Source organism: Xiphias gladius, chromosome 2, assembly GCF_016859285.1.
Source record: "Xiphias gladius isolate SHS-SW01 ecotype Sanya breed wild chromosome 2, ASM1685928v1, whole genome shotgun sequence".
Taxonomy (NCBI): Eukaryota; Metazoa; Chordata; class Actinopteri; order Istiophoriformes; family Xiphiidae; genus Xiphias; species Xiphias gladius.
In genome coordinates, this window is record NC_053401.1 from 2648076 (window position 1) to 2666159 (window position 18084).

At 43.9% G+C, this 18084-nt stretch overlaps 2 protein-coding genes across 3 annotated transcripts; one reads left to right on the forward strand and one right to left on the reverse strand.

Annotated features, from left to right (window-relative positions):
- Positions 1–603: 603 nt before the first annotated feature.
- On the reverse strand, positions 604–8968 carry kics2 (KICSTOR subunit 2). 2 transcript variants are annotated; one of them, XM_040141119.1, is made up of 3 exons: positions 8899–8968; positions 3060–3348; positions 604–1975 (listed from the first exon to the last, which is right to left on the reverse strand). In XM_040141119.1, the coding sequence occupies exons 1-3, from the start codon at positions 8960–8962 to the stop codon at positions 1156–1158; spliced, it is 1173 nt and encodes a 390-aa protein (XP_039997053.1). In that variant the 5' UTR covers positions 8963–8968; the 3' UTR covers positions 604–1155. The 2 variants fall into 2 exon arrangements, with proteins under 2 accessions (XP_039997053.1, XP_039997044.1); XM_040141110.1 differs by lacking the exon at positions 8899–8968 and adding an exon at positions 4964–5551.
- On the forward strand, positions 8506–18049 carry tmem19 (transmembrane protein 19). Its single transcript, XM_040141131.1, has 9 exons — positions 8506–8796; positions 11454–11601; positions 12001–12114; positions 14149–14286; positions 14361–14437; positions 14619–14796; positions 15927–16136; positions 16748–16927; positions 17156–18049. Exons 2-8 carry the CDS (start codon positions 11472–11474, stop codon positions 16906–16908), a joined length of 1008 nt encoding a protein of 335 aa, XP_039997065.1. The 5' UTR covers positions 8506–8796; positions 11454–11471; the 3' UTR covers positions 16909–16927; positions 17156–18049.
- The last annotated feature ends 35 nt before the right edge of the window (positions 18050–18084 follow it).

Sequence of the window (18084 nt, forward strand, 5' to 3'; positions counted from 1 at the left end):
ATCATCACATGTTGGTGCATTTTAACTCAACGGGAGGTTTCTTTGAATGTGTTTGATAATAAAGGAAATGGTTTTTGTCCGTTAGTGTTGCTGTATTTGAAAACTGAGCTTCCTAGAGAAGAGCTCGCATAGCCAAATGGATTGTATCAATGTGTTGTATTTATATTATAAATAAACCTGAATGAATTAGCATTGCGGCCGTTCACCGAACGAACCTTTCTTTAAATGAAATGTCACTAAATGTTTTGTTTGAACACTCAATAAACCTCCAGTGTGTTCTGTAGATTAGTGCTTTCGTCAACTTTTTCCTGTCTCTGTCACGTGAATGCGTCACAGTTCAAAGGCACCTCGGTATAAGTGCAGGGGTAAGTGAATGCATCGCTGCTCAACACTTCTATACCTCCAGTCAGTGAACGTGTCACAGCTCAAAATAAACTTTTATGTACAGCAGTGAGGTTGTTTTTATTATATATATATATATATATATGAATACATCACATTTTTGACAGGATCCATCCAAGTTTTTTTTAAATTGTGAACAAGATGTAATAATTTAATTCAGTTTAAGTTTATGTAACAGCATCAAACATGCTGTATGTCCAGTGTACTGCAGTTTCATGTTACCCGTCATCCAGCAAACGAGTCAAATCGAGCTAATATCGGCCAACGCTCTAAACAAGACTAACAACTGATTGAGTTTCACGTTGGTTAACTAATCGTTGGATATTTCAGGTTGAGGAAATGAGACCAGATAGGCAGTCGTCTCAAAGCTTTATTTAAACAGTATCAATCATGGTGGATGTGAGCTCTTTAAAATAAGAAGTAAACATGTTAAAACAGTAATTGACGCAAAATAATTAAAATCCTTAATACATTCTAAACAAAGGCTTCAAGCTCTAGCAACAGGCGGTTTGTCGTGATCTCAGAAGCTGCGAGGAAAATAAAATCTCTTTGGTCGGGAACATTTTTTGGCGAAATGAGATTCAAAGCAACACAAAGGCCTGCTAAAGCAACCAGTGGCCGGACCGCAGCTTCCTGTCCAGCATGAGCATCTCGGTTATCTGTAGGAAATGATTTGAGCGGGCAGGTTCCGTTTCATTCGAGGTTCTTCATCGGCTCCATCTTCACCATCTCTGCGCGCTGTTCGCTCGTAGCTCAGCCCTTGGACCCAGGTTTGAGAGTGCTGAAGGGTTTGGAGTTTCGCAGCGAGCACGAGATCTCCTGCAGGAAGGCAGCGATGTGCAGATCCTTCTCTGACTTCCTGCCGTCAAAGATGACCACCAGCGTGAAGTGAGGCTCGGGCCGCGTCAGGTAGTAGGTGCTCTGGACTTTGTCGTCATAGAAGTGCACCACCTTGTCCAGGGTGTTGAGCTCAGCGGCGCGGTCTCCCATCATCATGATGACGTTTGGCCAGTGCGTGAGCGGCCGCTCCCCCGACGGCAGGGACACCACGGCGGGGAACTGCTCCACGCCCTTCGGCGCTTCCCGGTACGAGTGCGGGTGGTGGTAGCCGTGGCCCTGGAAGCTCTCTGAGCCGCGGTTGTCAAACACCAGAGACACGTTGCTGGCGTCGTGCTTGCGGACGAAGGAGCAGATCTTGCCGTGGTAGTCCGGCGTGGTGCGGGCGGTCAGGGCCCTCATGTCGGCCGGGGCCGTCTGCCGGCTCAGGGCTTCGTGGAAGTAGAAGCTGAACTTGGCGAGGAGCGCCGCCTGGAAGCGCTGCAGCCACACGTACAGGTGCGGAGGCTGCACGGCCTTCTGGGACTGGCCTCCGAACAGGTGCTTGCGGGTCTCTCTCTGCCGCTGGAAGAGCTGACCCCAGGCGGTGAGCTTGGAGTTGGCGCCGTGCAGGCTGAGCAGAGCGGGCAGGAAATGCCACTCGGACACCTGGGCCTGGCAGCGCAGTAACTGGGTCACCACGTCCACCTCCGTCTGGAAGCCCTCCTCCACGCGGCCCAGGATGGGGTGGTGGAACCTGAAGGAGCGATGAAGAGGAGGTTCGCCGTTAAACGGGCAAACAAATGCAAAGACAGCAGCAGGCCTTATTTGTAGTCACCTGAAGGCAGCTGTCTCTTTTTTGTGCTGAGAATACATTTGCATTTAAGTCTGAACCTGAGTGTGAGCTCAGCCTGCACACACACACACACACACACACACACACACACACACGCTCTGTATTTGCTGTCCATTTATTTCTCCAGGTCTGCTGATGAGAGCATCACCTTCACCCTTCAGCGCACGGTCACACTGGTGATGTGCGGTGTGTCACACTGCGACCTGCTGCAGCTCAGTCGACAGCTCGACCGCAGCTTTCGCTCCTGCTACCGTTGCAGGACTCGGTTTCGCTGACATGTCTCCGGGGAAAAAGTTGGAATCCTGCATTTGCTGGATTAAGCACAAAGTTTTCCTCCTCTGACCCCAATATGTCACTCTCTCCTTTACTCTCTTATATCTCACTAATTTCTTCCTGTGTTTTTTATAATCCAGGCCAAACCGGGAACCAGTTGTGGAGGAAGCGTTTATTTAAGCCCTTATTTACCTAAAAAGTAGCAACACCACACTATAAAAATACGTCAAATCTGAAAGCACTGAAGTATTATCAACAAAACGTACTTGAAGAATCAACAGTACAATTCCTCATTATGCAGAAAAATTGAGTCCTAAATTTTTTTTTTTTAATTTAAATCAGCTCTTTCCTAGAAATTAGTTTGTAGCTTGAAACACGATGGAATGAGGCAAGTTGCTGCACTAGAATTCAGATTCAATTAGAGAAAATACTAGAAACCTGAGCTGAAAAAAAAAGAAAATAAGGAGTAAGATCGTTCAAAACGCAGATTTTGTGCAACTTAAAAACCTTCAACTGCTAAACAACCGGTAAAAGCGGGTGTTGAATAAATGTAGTGAAGGAAAACAAACAACGGTATTTCCTTCTGAAATGAAGTGGAGTAGAAGTATAAAGTAAGAGAAAATTAAATACTCAGGTACAGTACAGGTGCCTTAAAGGTACTTTGTTACTCTCCGCCACAGGCAGGAAAAAGATGGCACAAACGGATACGCACTTGGAGCTGTATTTCTGCAGGACGGCCTCCAGTGTGGTGACCAGCTCGTCTGAGTTGATGCTCTTCTGGCTGCCCAGCGAGTGCATTTTCTCGTACAGGTCGGCCATCTCCATGCGGGCCTGCGTGAAGTGGCAGAGCTGCTCCGACAGGTGCGACAGCAGGTCCTCCAGGTAGGAGGTGGAGCCCGGCTGGCTGTGGCGCCCCATCGTCACCACTTTCCGGAGCTCGTTGTAGAGGGAGGTGTAGATGGTGCGGATGGAGTCCTTCCGGCTGAAGAAGGACTGGCCCCCTGCAGGGAGACACAGAGGAGAAAGAACGCCGCCGCTCAGTCTTTGGTTGTAGACTGCGTTTCACCACAAGATAACGGTTGACTTTTCTGCAGCATTCGTGTGCTACAGCGCCATCTGGTGTTGGAAAACTCCAGCTGTCTGGGTGTCTTGATCTCACATGCACTCACTCAGCACTTTATTAGGGACACCTGCACACCTGATCGTTCATGCGATTGTCCGGTCAGCCAATCACGTGGCAGCAGTGTAGCATATGAAATCCTGCAGATGCAGGTCAGGAGCTCCGGTTAATGTTCAAATCAAACATCAGAACGGGGAGAAAATGTGATCTCAGTGACTTGGACCATGAAATGATTGTTGGTGCCAGACGGGCTGGTTTGAGGGTCTCTGAACCTGCTGATCTCTCTAGAGTCTCTGGAGTTTTTAGTCAGATTGGTGCCAAAAACAAAAAACAAACAGTGAGCAGAAGTTCATCGGACGGAAACATCCAATGGACCCGACCCGCCTCGCGTCAACAGTCCAGGCTGCTGCTGCTGGTTTCATGGTGCAGGGAGGTTTTCTTGGCTCCACTTTGGGCTCCTTAGTACCAGTCAGTCATGGTTTGAAGGCCTCAGCCTGTCTGAGTGTCATTACCGACCATGTGCTTCACTTCATGGCCACAGTTCACCATCTTCTAACGGCTACTTCTTGCAGGATAATGCTCCATGTCACCGAGCAAAAGTCGTCTCAAACCGGCTTCGTGAACACGACCGTGAGCTCGGTGGACTCCGGTGGCCTCCCCAGTAGATCCAGACCCCGAATCCAGTAGACCACCTCTGGGATGTGGTAGAACAGGAGACTGACAAATCTTCAGAAATGATGCGATGCCATCAGGTCAACATGGACCGGAACCTCAGAGGAGAGTTTCCACCATCTTTAGGAATCCAGTCCACGAAGACCTGAGGCTGTTTTGAGAGCAAAGGGAGGAACCACCCGGTATTAGCCTGGTGTTCCTGATAGAGTGCTCGCTGAGTCCATGTTAAGTTAGTAAGAATATCCCAGAGTTAAAGTTTTATTATTTGCACAACAACACAACCATTTTCACACGACGTGGTGGAGCATAGAAAGATGTTTCAGACAGAGGTGGCAACCTACTCTGGTCTTTGGGCTGAAAGAAAAATAAATATCCTGATTACAATGTTAAAGTCTTCTAATATCAACATTTAAAAATGGCTTTTAATAAACCTTGCTATTGTTTTGAGGTGCATGTTTACATATGTAGAGCTGTGTTTACATGGAGGCCCTGGGTCAAAGGTCGTCAGAGGGGGGCCTCGCAGTTTGGAAAAGAAAGTTTATGCTTTGTGATTGAAACCATACGTTAGTGACAGTTTTTAGGAAAACACCTGTCGTATTTAAGAGTCGGAGACCACATCACCGATGATCACATCATCACCACCATCTAGTAAACTACAGTGTGCACGCTAACTTTAGCATCTCGACATTTATAAGCAACAACGCGCTGTGATGGTGTTGTAAAGCGGCTGCGATGACATTTCTAGCAGAGAGAAACGGTTCAAGCGCTTTCAGACTTTGACAACAACTTGTTTCACCCTCCCTGCGAAGTGTTTTTAACGTTACCCATTTTCTGTCCCAGGAATGTCATGTTGTGGTACGCCTTCTCCGCGGCGGCCAGGTGAGCCAGGGCGGCCAGCAGCGCGGCCCAGATGGCCCCGGCGCTCTTGCTGTTGTCCTTCTCCTTCTCCACGTAGTCCTTGGCCCGGTCGAAAGAAAACATGCCGAGCTGCGTGAAGAAGCTCTCCAGGATGGCCCGCTCCCGGGGAACGGGCCGCAGCTCCTCCGCCTCGGTCATTGGGTCAGAGATACTCCCGCAGACGGGGCAGCTGCCTGTCCGTGCGAGCTAACGGCCAGCCGACCGGGCTAGCCCAGTGACAGGCTAGCGTCTGGGTAAGGTAACATCACTCTTCCGACCAAAATACACTCAATTTACCGACTTTAAAACGGCTTCACGTTATTTTCTAAATGTAGCTCTTCATACTGATGCCATCAACGACCTCAGATATTTGCTTAAAACGAGAATAATTTAAAAATGTGCCTGTATCCAGCCAAACGGCAAACCGCAGGACGCCATATTGGCTACACTGGATGAAAACACTACGGCAAGTCCAGAGCTCCAAACTAAGTAAGTGCGGAAGAATTTGCAGTGGAGCCACAGTCGGATATGTGGGGGTATTATTGTGGCAACATTATTAGCAAATGTGTGTGCGGAGAGTAGTGAAACTGTGTCTCAGTCTGTATTTACAGATTTGTGTACACATTTAGAAATCTCAGTACTCGTAGACGTTCAGGATCCTCAGAGGATGATTCATACTCAATTAGATTACCCCCCCCCCTGAATTTTCGATTTGCGCCACCATCAGGCCAAAAGTTTTCACTTAGGGTTACACCTAACAATTATTTTTCATTACTAATTGATGTGCTGCTTTTTTTTTTTTTTTGATTAATAAATCCATCATTTAGTCTTTAAGGTGTCAAACAGTGAAAAAGCCCAATCACCAAGCATCTTCAGGTTCCTTTTTTAGTAGTAGTAGCCAAAAATCCAACAATATTCAATTTGCAGTGGAATATTCAGTGCTATGAATCTAGAAAAGAAAGCAATCTTTCGAGGTTTTGAGGGTGGAAGGAGCAAATGATCCTTCCACCCAACAATCAGTCGGTCAGTTCAACTGAAATGTCTCAACAACTATTGGATGGATTGTCACACGATATATTTATTTATTTTTTTGGTTCAGACATTCATGGTTCCCAGATGATGAATCCTACTGACCTTGGTGATGCCTTGGCTTTTCTTCCGGTGCAACCATGCATTCACATTTGCAGTTTTTGGCAACATGTCCTGATAACCACTGGATGCTGGCCATGAATTTGGTACAACCACTAACGTTGCCCTTAGGATGAACCGTAGTAATTCTGGTGATCTCCTGACTTTTCATCTAGCGCCATCATCAGGTCAAATACTTTGTGTTTATGACCAAATACCTGCAAAACTAATGACATTCCTACCCACCTCAGCTGTACTTTCTGTTAAGTGGTAGTTAAAAAAAAAAAAATCCACTGGCATGGCTGTGGATTTATAGTATTGTTTTGAAAGATTTTCTCATAAAATCAGGAGGATCACCACCGTTATTCTGATTCATCCCCTGGGAACACGAATATTTGTACAAAATGTCATGATAATCCAACCAGTAGTGGACCAACCGCGTGGTTCTAGCATGGCTAAAAAAACCACAAGCAATAAATCTTAAAGAACTAATATGTTTATCAATTGAGTATCAATATCGTAGTTTGCTCTTTTACTGAGTAGAACACCTGTTATCAACATGATGTCAGTTACACAGGACATTTCTTACATAGGGAAAAGTATTTGTGTTTTGTGCAAACTTCTCAAACCTCCTCTACAGAATCTGTATTCTCAGTATGTTACACAGTAATAGAGCATCAGTTTAGCAAGTTTAACCCGATCAATAGCTTGTTCCCTTCCATGGCCCCGTACACAGAAAAACACACAGTGACGCAGGGGGTGTTTGTTTAAAAACTACCAGAAGATCTAACAAGATGCTCCCACTAAAGACACTCAGACAGTGAAATAATAGAGCTTGTGTTCATGTGGAAGAGGACGACTGTGTGAACAGATGGAGACAGAGCTCTGTTTGTGCTCGGCTGCTTTCTCGGCTTTTGGGAGGAAAGATGTTTCCCCATGTGATCGCGGATTACAGGCCGCATCTTGTGCACATCTTTGAATTACGTGACGATCGGGAGAAGTGCAGAAATTACACGAGGAAGAAGGAGGCTTATGATAATTCCCTGAATTTTAAAAATAAGCCTGAAAAAATCTCAAACCAAATTCATGTGCTCTTCCCTGATTCACTGCCCTCATTTCTTCAGACTTCATGCTCGGTTTCATTTCTACTCAGAAGTTAACACGGAGTGCTTAAAAGACCAATCTCGATGGATCATTTAGCAGAGAATCCTTATGAATGGGTGGTGTTGGGATTTAAACACTGAGGACTGTGTGTCTCTGCTGCAGGTCTTAGATCACCCTGTGTCCAGCCTCTTTTACAATATTGCATATTAAAAACAATACAGCAATTGAAGAAGTCTGAAGTCATATTTCCTGAAGTGTGTGTAAGTATAATTCAACATTTCTGACTAGACTCGGGGGAGTTATTTCTGTATGTATAGAGATTAAACAAATGGAATATAACATGTTATTTACCGAGGTTTAGAGATTTTGAAAGGTTTTTTTTTTTCTTCCTTTTCTGTGTACTCCTGCTTCAATGTATGGTTTGTAAAAATTCAGAAAATGGTGGGAAAAGCTGTCCCAGTCTATACCCATAACCCACAGAAACACCTTCACATTTTTTGTTTTGTGCAACCTACAGTCCGAACCTAAAGACTGATGTTTAAAATAAATTCAACTTTTAAAATGATTAGGGCTGCAGCTAACAATTATTTTCATTACTGATTAATTGTTTCATAATTTTGTCTGTAAAATTAAAAAAAAAAAAAAAAAAAAGGGAAAATTGCCCATTCGAATTTCCTAGAGCACAAGGAGACGTCTTCAAACATTTTGTTTTGTCTGACCAACAGTCCAACAGTTATAACAGTTATAAAATAAATGTAGTGGAGCAAAACAAACAATATTTGCCTCTGGATTGTAATGGAGTAGAAGTATAGAGTAGCATAAAATGAAAATACTTGAGATGCAAACGACCACAAAGAGACACAAAACGACCACAAAGAGACACAAAGTGACCCAAAGAGACATAAAATGACCACAAAGAGATGTAAAACTACAAAGAGACACAAAACGACCAAAGACAGATGCAAAACGACCACAAAGAGATGTAAAACTACAAAGAGACACAAAACAGCAACGAACAGACACAAAACCATCACAAAGATACACAATATGACCACACAGACTCAAAACAACTATAAAGAGACACTAAACCACCAGCAGGAGACACAAGAGGACCAAAATGATCTCATGTTGAAGGGGTGACGGGCCTTTGAGTCTGTGCACTGTCTCAAAGTCCGTCCATGAGTGCAGTACTTGAGTATATGTACCTAGTTACTTTCTAAACCGTATTGAGGAGCGTGTGTTACCGCTTATAAAATAAAAAACAATTAAGAAAAAAAAAACCCAAAAAACCAAAAACAAGAACCGTTAACGGTTTTTTTGCGGAAGTATGTTCGTCAATTAAATGCCTCCGCCCTGCCTTTCCCTCCGGTGTTTAACACAGAGCTTTAGCTGAGCGGCCGTTTGACTTGTATTAGCCGGCCGCTTAACGAAACACGTTCGCTTTCGCTGGAGTAATTGTCCGGAACTTTGCTTTCGAAGTGGGTTAAAGGGGAGCGACGTTAACTCGCGATGGCGCCGGAGGTAACTGGTGAGTTGGCTTTAAACAGATATCAAGAGCTGGAAGTTAGAAACGGCTGCAAATGCTTACGGAGAACCCAACAGAGTGGCTCTCGGTTCCATAAAAACTGACCTGTCTGGTTTCTAAAATGTACCGCCGACATCTTCTCCTCGCGCCAAAACCTGTCCGCTTTCATGCTATACCGAGGTTCGGCGGCTATTAAAACACGGCTGCGCATGTAAATATTGGTCACATGTGTTCATATTGACTTAAATAACGAACTCCTTTTAAGATTTTCATTTGTCTTTTCCATTTTGGTTTTAAAAATGGCAAACAATGAAATGATTATTTAACACACACACCCCCCGGCGGTTTGTGCCGTTCGTGCGGGTTCATACAGCAGGTGTCAATGAATTTGAAGTTAAAGGCTTAGCTATCCCCAAGACACCTGTCTCCATATACCGTCTATTTTCGTTTGGTCCCAGTTTGGCCGCCGAGAGAAGAAACGCTGGACACAGCGTCTGCTTTTTTTTTTTTTTTTTTTTTTTTTAAATAATTTTTTTTTAATCAGGCAGCTCCGAGCGCCTCTGGTCGAAAATCTCCGAACCTTCCAGAAATCGCTGTTCGGGCCACCAGTCAGGCGAGTCGGGGCCCGTCGCCCTGGTAACCGAGGAAATGAGGGGGAAGCCAGTTGTGGTCTTCCCATCCCGAGCTGTATGTGATGATATGTCAGAACAGAGTCAGAGAAGCCCATCTGTGGGAGCGGAGCGGCCGGACACAGGGTGTGGCTGGCGAGTGCTACCTGGCGAATGTCAGGCCGCTTCCGTTTACAAGTTGTCAAGGCGGTGTTGTCATAGAAACAAAATCCCCGCGAAGCGCCTTTTTGACGGAGTGCTCAAAAAACAGCCTCGGGTCTTCGTGGATTCCTCAAGATGGTGGAAACTCTCCTGAGGTTCCGGTCCATGTTGACCTGATGGCATCGCATCATTTCTGAAGATTTGTCAGTCTCCTGTTCTACCACATCCCAGAGGTGGTCTACTGGATTCGAGGTCTGGATCTACTGGGGAGGCCACCGGAGTCCACCGAGCTCACGGTCGTGTTCACGAAGCCGGTTTGAGACGACTTTTGCTCGGTGACATGGAGCATTATCCTGCAGGAAGTAGCCGTTAGAAGATGGTGAACTGTGGCCATGAAGTGAAGCACATGGTCAGTAGCGACACTCAGACAGGCTGAGGCCTTCAAACCATGACTGACTGGTACTAAGGAGCCCAAAGTGGAGCCAAGAAAACCTCCCTGCACCATGAAACCACCAGCAGCAGCCTGGGGTGTTGACGTGAGGCAGGTCAGGTCCATGGATTCATGCTGCTGACGCCAGATTCTGACCCAACCATCTGCTGCCTCAGCAGAAATCCAGATTCGTCAGACCAGGCCACGTTTTTCCAGTCTTCACCTGTCTAGTGTTGGTGCAGCCTGTGTCCAATGCAGGCTCAGGTTTCTCTTCTTCACTGACAGGACTGGAACCTGACGTGGTCTCCTGCTGTTGTAGCTCATCCACCTCAAGGTTGGACGTGTTGTTCACCCTGAGATGCTTCTCTGCTCACCACAGGTGTAAAGAGCGGTTACCTGAGTCACCGTAGCCTTTTTCTGTCAGCTCCAACCAGTCTGACCTCTGACCTCTCTCATCAACAAGTCTGTTTCCGCCCACAGAGCTGCTCTCTATCTATTATTGAATTATTTTTAATAAGGTATGTAAATAACATAACTATGTACAAACGTGAAATAGCAGTGATAATTCATATTTTATATGAATTCAGATACAGGAAATGACGGAGAGAGGAGTGAAATGAAAATAAGGAGTGAAACGAGGAAAAAATAACACGTTCATGAATGAAAGACAGGAACTGCAAGAGTAGCAAGGGCAAATGGAGAAAGGGCACTGTCCAAAGATACTTTGATAAAGCAAAAACCTTTTTAAAAAGTCTAGAGGTTATTCGTCTTCCTAATCAGGCTCGAGGTGTCGGGCAAGGTAGGATAGTCAGGAAATTAACAACACACAAAAAAAAATCAGTTTGATAGCGCAAAACTTGACAAGAAACGACCACAATTTAAACAAAGATCATTCAGGTTTCTAGAGTCCCTCTACGAGACCATTTCGACATATTTTCATATTTAAATCAAATTATTTAGACCCAAATGAGATGGAGTAAATCCGGGGCATTTCACGTAGCAAACTAGGAAATGAACCTATGAAGATACCTGATGATCCATCCCCTGAAAACTTGAGCACAGTACATGTACAACATAAATATGTATAACAATAACAAGACTAATAATAAAAGTAATAATTCTAATAATAGGGTGAATAATAGTACTAATAAAACTAAATATAATAATTGAAGCAGTGGGTTTTTGGTCTCCACCAGCTCCTGAGGGAACCATTATGGCTCAGAAATCATCTTAAACACTTGTCGTTGAGTCCAGCCACTAGTAAACAGGAAACTTGGTGGCGTGGTGGATCCGGTCCATCTGCTGTTGTGGCTCAAAGGGTGGCCAGTAAAATACTGTCGTGACCGATAGAAATAATGTAGAGAAAATCTGAGAATTTCACCCACAATGTCTTTCCTTCATCCCAGCAGCGATGTAACAACCAGACACACACTGATCTGCCCATGTCTTCTGTCCTGCAGCTCGAGCTGTCTTTCAGCATGCGCTCTGAGAAGGACGTGCTGATGAAGCATTACATCAAGATGATGACTGATATGATCGTGCTGTGCGCCACTCTGGCGCTCTCCCTCTTCTTCTGGGTCGTCTCCCTCACCATCAGCACCTACTATGGTGAGCTGCCTGTCTGGAAAGACTATCTGAAGGGTTTTTTTGTTATATATATATAGTGAACGTAACCACTGAAGGTTTTAAGTTTCACATGCCCGGTTGCATGAAACCTTTCTTAAAATAAGCCTGAAAAAATGTCAAACCAAATTCATGTGCTGATTTACTGCCCTCATTTCTTCAGTCTTCATGCTCAGTTTCATTTCTGCTCAGAAGTTAACACAGAATGGTTAGAAGCTGAACAAACATCCTCAGCTTCACCATTTTTCATGTTCATAGCTTGTGTGGTTTCCTCAGCATAACCTCACCTGAGAAACCTGAGCTCTCTCAGGGCTTTCTCAGGTGGAAAGATGTTGCAGTGATCGTGTCGGTGGTCTGAGTGTGGGTTTGTGTGCCTCCTTACAGGCACACTGCAGCCAGTGTCTCCGTGGCGGTGGTTGTTCTCCATCTTGGTTCCCCTCGTGCTGACGGTCAGGGCGCTGAAGAGACGCACTCTGGATCGCTCAGGAGCCCTGGGAGGTGAGTGCGTGTCCGCAAATGCGACCGTGGATCACACTGGCTGCAATGTGAGCGGAGCTGCTTGTGGCGATGAACCCACAGAGAATCGTCGCTCGACCCGGCGGCTTACGAAGCATTTCGGCTTCTTTTTAGATCAGGGTTTCGGTTTTCCCGCCCACAACGTTACTGTTTTTGCTATAATTGTGTCGTGAGAAAATGAGAAAGACAGAACTTCAGACATCCTGAAAGAAAATTGCTCAGGGTTGTAAGGTATCTGCAGGTCTTCAGTTTTTTTCTTAAAAAAAAAAAAAGAGCTTAGGAGGTATTTAAAGGTTTTAAATTTAATTTACAAATGTCTTATTGTTCCTTCTCTCATAATGTTCATGTATTTTTATCTTCAGTCTTTTATAAAACTAAAATTATTATTGAACATAAAGCAGGATCCAACTTAATGGTGACATTAAACATCAGTCAGCTGATGTTCCACCGTGATACTGTGTTTTGTGAATGAAGTAGCTGTTCTTCAGCACTCTTGCATTTTTTTCCTGAGCCGAAAGGAGTTAAAAAAAACCCTGGATAATACATTTAAAACCGGGATGTTTGGTCGAAGTTTTGTGACCGACATTTCCTCAGTAAAGCTCGTTATCAGAAAACGGATGAACAGTTTACTTCGATGTGACGTTCGTGTCGATTCTTCTTCTATCTGATGACGTTATTTAGGCTTTCCAAGAAGCAAATCATTTGCGGTTAAAGTAAAAAAGTCCCTAAAGTAAACACCAAAACACCGAAGGCCGGGATGAAACATTAATGTAAGATGTCGCCATTGTGAGCATCACTTTGGTCTGTGACTCTTTAATAGTACATGGAAATGTATTTGTTTGGCCTGTTCGTCCATCAGGAACATGTTTAGCATTTAAGTATAGTCTTACCAACTAATCACATGAAAAGACCAAAACCAACAATGAATTGAAGTAGTGTGTGTGTGTGTGTGTCCAAAGCCTGATATGAACACACACACGCTGTAGTTTATTCTGAATCAGTCCCACACACACACGCACCGTCCTGCTGCCCCAAATACTCACTAGAGCACCAAACGTGGATTAATTCGCTGCTGAAAATAGTCCCCAACTAATGCTTTATACTGTATATCTCCTCCTGTTTGTTTGTTAAAAACACTAGTGTCCAGCTGCTTAAGTAAATTACTGAGCCTTTTAAAAAATGAAACTATATATTTATAAACCATTTTTTAAAGTTTACATCGCTTCAGCACAAATATAAGCATATTAACATGCATTAAAAACAGCCCAAACTGCAGGTTGCCGTCCACGTTTGTTTGGTACAGGAAAACGTGATAGTTGGCGTTTCTCGCTGGATTCGTGGGGTCGTCTACTGACCCGTGGTTCGGTGTGTTTTCTCACGTGTTCAATGAGTCCCAAGGTTTACGCTCCTCCCTCCTGACTTTCAAGTTGTTGGTGGTTTGTCCAGTCTTTATAGATTTCAGCTTGTCTCTGGGTTTTTCCTGAGTGGGGCTGCAACCAACGATTGTTTTCATTATTTATATATTCTTGATTCATCTATTACTCGTTTTGTTTATAAAATATAAGAAAATAGTAAAAAAAAAAAAAGCATGTTATTCTTTCCCACAACCCAAGGAGATAAGTTCAAATTGCTTATTTTACTGAATTAAACATTGTTTTATCAAGTTTAGCAAGTTTATTATCGCATATGACTAACAAAAGCATCAAATTCTTACAAATGAGAAACTTGAACCAGCATATTTTTCCACTGCTACTTGAAACACTACTGAAACAGTAGATGCCGATTATTCTCTTTTTTTTGTCAGCGGACTAATCAATTAATTGCCTAATCGTTGTAGCTGTGGTCCCAAGCTTATCACACAGGTGGTTTGAGTCTGCACATGGGATTTGATTATAGAAAAAATAATGAAGAGCACCAGACTTGTGCTTTAAAGCAACATCATAGCCTGTGAGGTAAGTTTTTACATCTGTTTGGAGGATTCAGACTGTTTCTCTGACGTGAAACGTGTCTCCTCAGCTCTCCTGGTGGGGTTTGTGTTGACGATGGCCAACTTAAGCTTCTTTTCCTCTCTGCTGGCCTTCTTCATCACCTCCTCCAGACTGACCCGCTGGGGGGGAGCACAGAAGAAGAAAATAGACGCAGAGTACAAAGAAGGTGAGAGATGTGATGGTGTTTTTTTTTTTAAACTGATCTAAATTTAAATGTATAAACCTTTCTGTTTGTGTTAGGGGGTCAGAGGAACTGGATTCAGGTCTTCTGTAATGGAGGAGTTCCTACAGAGCTGGCATTGCTGTATATGATAGAGGTGATTGGAAACTCGACTGAGGACTGAATTTTTTTTTCAATCAATTTCTGCAGCTAAAATGACAAAAAATACCTGCTAATAACAAAATACTTTCTATTAAATGCAAATGAAACCAATAAAGCTGTGTTTATTTCCCCCTAGTTGATGATTATAACTCTTTAAAATGGCGGCTGTGTTTCAGGTGGGTCCAGGTGAGATCCCCATTGATTTCAGTAAACAGTACTCCGCCTCCTGGATGTGCCTCTCTCTAGTGGGCGCGCTCGCGTGCAGCACCGGGGACACCTGGGCATCAGAGGTGGGACCCGTCCTCAGCAAATCACAGCCTAGACTCATCACCACCTGGAACAAAGTCCCGGCAGGTAAGCAGCCAAAGAGAGCCAGGGGGTGCTTTGCATTCTGCTAATTCTGCTTCAGCTCCTCCGAGGTTTTCCCTCATTGAGGATAGGATAGGTGTATCATATGTGGAAGTTTTTTGCTGGGCGACAACATTTGTTTGATCAGTATCTGTGTATTGATTGACCAGCTGATGTGATGGGGCAGTAAACAGTGTGGCCGAGCTGTTGTGGAAATCTAAGTCCAGTATTCCCTCTTCTTTTAGCTCTGGTTTTGGTCTCCACCAGCTTCGGGAGGGAAATATCTGGGTCTTTAGCTGCTAAACGCTCCACTGTGTTCCCCAATTGTTCTCTGACTGTGTCTATCTGCTGTCTGCTGCTGAGCAGGTGGAGGACAGTGGCTTTTTACAGCTTTCTCTCTGAAAAAAGCAGAAAATGACGCTACGTGAGCTGTGAGAGCGAACTGGAACAGTAAAGCTTTGGTCTGGACAGATAAACAATGAGCTGAAACTCACTAAAAACCCCCGTAAAGCCGAGGGGAGCTGCAGATTCGGCCGATAATACTCTGTAGGTTAATTACTTTGAGCGCCGACTCTCAAATTGTCATTTGATACATTACTTTTATAAGAAATATTGATTATAGCTGCTTTACATAAAATATACTTTATAGCCTAGTTTGTGAAGGTCCACTGGATAAGAAAACCTCCAGAGTTAACAGAACCAGTCGGTAACTAGCTTCATGATGCCAGTTCAGTAAGTCGAGCTTGCTTCATTGTATGGGCCCAGTTTCATACACAGCAGCTGTGTTTTTCTGGACACAGCCTCATCTATCTAAAGTCGCACAAATGCATCAGTCTGTGCTTCAACGTGACTTAATTCATTTTCCAAGGCTGTGACAGGAGCAAAGTCTGGATGTATGGAAGAATAAAAGGATTTATGACACAGATCAAGACTTTGTAGGAAACCGAATATTCAGAAAGTTCTTTAGAGTGAAAATGTTGTCTTTCCTTGAATCTACTTTATTACACCTGGTATTTAGACAGAAAATGTGCCATTCACGGGTCATACGTGGTGACCGATGCATTGTTTATTTGGATCTACTTTCTTCTACTGTGGTTCTCATTCCTCCGTCAACATTCTGCTCTTTTACTCTCCAGGAACAAACGGAGGAGTTACTCCCGTCGGACTGGTCGCCAGCTTCCTCGGCGGACTTGCGGTGGGCGTCGCTTACTTTGTAACACAGGTTCTATTGGTCAGCGACCTGCACATGTCGGATCCCCAGTGGCCAATCATGGTGTACGGCGGTGTGGCTGGCCTGCTGGGATCGATGCTGGACTCTTTCCTGGGAGCTCACATGCAATACTCAGGTAGTAACCGTCAATAATGAGAGCAGAAGGATGGGCTCCAGTGCCGAGATCTGTCAGATGCAATTTTATTAATGTATACCAGGGCTGCAGCTATCAATTGTCATTATTGGTCTATAAAATGTCACAGAATGAAAAACGTCCATCACAATTTCCTAGAGACCAAGTTGACGTATTTCAAGTGCTTGTTTTATCCAACCAACGCTCCAGAACCTAAAGATATTCAGTTCACTATCACAGAAAACCAGCAAATATTTGCATTTAAGAGGCTGGAACTAGAGATTTAAATGTTTTATTTATTTATGGAGGGTTTCCTAAAGTGTCTTAATCGATTTGATTTTCAAAAAAAAATAATGAGCACATTCGACAAAGTTCACCTTCGTTGAACTTTGACCTGTGAATCCGCCAGCTGGAGATGGCACTGAGATGGGAAACGGTTGCTCGTTCAGGCTTTAAATAGAAATGTAATGTAGCCATAACGTATGTGGGCAATTTGAACCCGAACAGAACCTGAAGCCAAAAGGCAAAACGGAGATTCTCCATCTGTAAAGGATTTGCAGATGTGGTCAGTCTTTACAGTGAGGTTTCCATTTCCTCTTCCTGTCTGTCTCTAGGCTTCGACTCGAGCATTGGGATGGTGGTGAGTTACGAGTCCGCCACCACCCAGCGGATCTGTGGGAAACCCATCTTGGACAACAATGCGGTCAACCTGTTCTCCTCCGTCCTCATCGCCCTCATTCTGCCTGGGCTGGCGTGGGGGCTGTGGCCACGATAGGCCGACTGCTGATTTCTGAGTCAGTTGAGTTGTCTGTTGGTTATTCTTGCACTGAAGACTAATACTACATACACACTGGGCCTGCATTACTATAGGCTAACTGTCTTTTTAATGGAAAACAAATATTGACTGAAAATTCTTGCAGTGTTTTATTACGCCCCCACGGCTGTAGGATACTCAGAGTAACAAATAGCAGCTCTCTCTCTCGACTGTACTGCATTTGACCTTTGACCTTGTCTCATTGCAGCGTGTGAGGCGGCGAACAGACTCCAGAGGGCAGACGTTGTTCAGAGGTATTACTGTTTTTATTTCAGAGTGTCTGAGAGAAAAGGCACTAAACCAAACCGGGACAGTGACATTGACTTTGAACGGGAGAGAGATGCCGAGAAGTGGAGTCGGGTTTAAATTAACATATACAAAGTTTAACAGGCATACAAACGCATTCACGCACTCACACACAGCTTTACTATGTACAGATTTCCTGATTGATTAAATTCATCAGGCGCCGTTAAAGGAAAATCCCCCTCAAATGTGTTTGTCAGAACATCATGTAGTGTTGAATTGTTTTCTTAAAGCCAACTATCCTGGACTTCGCCAACGCATGAAACAACCCTGACACCAACATATCAAACTCTTAAATTATAAATAATAATCTTCTTCCTGCAAACTGAGACAAGCTTTATAATGTTGACGAGCCGTTAAGCCCCATTCAGAAAATAAATCCAGTCTGAATGGGGATCTTCTGATTATCTTTGCATCCAACTGTACATACTTAAATGGGGGGAAAAAAAAATCCCAGATTGCCTCTTCCTTTAACAAACTAAAATATAATATATAAATGATTGTTTTGTCATTTTGACTGGTGGTTGTCTTATTTCGCTGAAGCAGACATCTCTAAATTTCTGAGCAAACACGCAGCACAGCCTTTTTTTTTAGCTGTGATATTTTAAGCCCAGATGCTCTTTACCGAAGAACTGTAGTGTCACTGTAACAGGTTTTAGTTTAGACAGAGCAATAGGGGCCACTGCTGAAGTTATTTTGAGGAAAAAATATGGTGCATATTAAGTGATATCATGAAAATGTAAGTTGTAATTTTACAAGAAAAGTGTCACATTTTGAGAATGAAGTCAAAATTTTGGGGGAAAAAAATAATTTGAGAATTCATTCATAATTGAG